The sequence below is a fragment of the Pundamilia nyererei genome, unplaced genomic scaffold (assembly GCF_000239375.1).
Source record: "Pundamilia nyererei isolate P.nyererei 1_Seehausen unplaced genomic scaffold, PunNye1.0 scaffold07123, whole genome shotgun sequence".
NCBI lineage: Eukaryota > Metazoa > Chordata > Actinopteri > Cichliformes > Cichlidae > Pundamilia > Pundamilia nyererei.
In genome coordinates, this window is record NW_005194524.1 from 1 (window position 1) to 1024 (window position 1024).

At 42.1% G+C, this 1024-nt stretch overlaps 1 protein-coding gene across 1 annotated transcript; it reads right to left on the reverse strand.

Annotated features, from left to right (window-relative positions):
- Positions 1-9: 9 nt before the first annotated feature.
- Positions 10-970, reverse strand: LOC102212061 (sacsin-like; the record flags this gene model as incomplete). The annotated part of the gene is made up of 2 exons (XM_005756002.1): positions 10-770; positions 882-970. Coding segments are annotated over 2 exons (850 nt in total), but the record flags the coding sequence as incomplete, so codon positions are not given.
- Positions 971-1024: the final 54 nt, after the last annotated feature.

Genomic DNA, 1024 nt, shown 5'->3' on the forward strand with positions numbered 1-1024 from the left:
AACAAGAACATTGGCTGCTTCGGCAGTGTCCAAGAGATGAACTTTGAGCAGCTGTAACAGTCTGCGGTCAGTCTCAGTAGAACACTGGATTATGGAATCAGGCACAGGGAGCTCTGTTGGTACTGTTAGGCCTGAGATCAGAAGCACAGCTTGTTTTGATTGAGCTGCAACACTGAATCCTTTCATGGTTTGAAACAAAGGCAACTTCAAGAGAAAATCTTTCTCTGCTTTTGAGAGAGAATCCAGATAAGAGAGATAATCTTTCAGTTCGTCGCGTGCTGTGTGAGAGGCGGATGTGAGTTCTGTGACAAGATGCTGGAAATCTAAATTCATCAGGACCTTCAAAACACTCCTTGGAGATGGGCACAGCACATACGAGTCAAGGTCTACATGCCTGAGCCACTCATTTCCTCTCACCACTGTCCCACCAACTTTGTTCACCAGCTGAGCTATTCGGTCTGGCAAATTCAGCTGTTTACTTTTCTGAAAGATCAGAGTTGTGTTCTGCTGTAGTTTTGCTACTGATACAGTCTGACTGCCAGACAGAGAACTAACTGGTATTAGAGGTATGTCAGTGAAAGGACTTAACTCATTAAAATGACTGTTGAGAAACCTCCAGAATTCTTGAAACCAGTCTGAAGGTGGATGCTGACTGTTGTTGTTGTCCCATGTAACAAGGTTTTTCCCTGTCTGCTTCCAGTCTGGTGGCAAATATCGTCTTGCATATTCAGCCAAATGGGATGCATCAATGTTGGTGACCTTGAAGAAATCTGAAGAGCAGATTAAAAAGATTTTTTTTTAAAGTTAAGAATAAATGTGTGTGCTAAAATGTTTAGCTGTGTACAAATGACTCTGCATTGTTTAAAATTACTTTCACTTACTTCTTCTGGCCAGTTCTTTCAGATGGGCACTGCAGGCTACAGTCAGATCATGTGGGATGAAGAAGGGTTTACAGAATGGCAGCAAGACTCTATAAAAAAGTGCAATGGATTCTGTCAATCAAACTGTTAGGAGTTCATTCAGT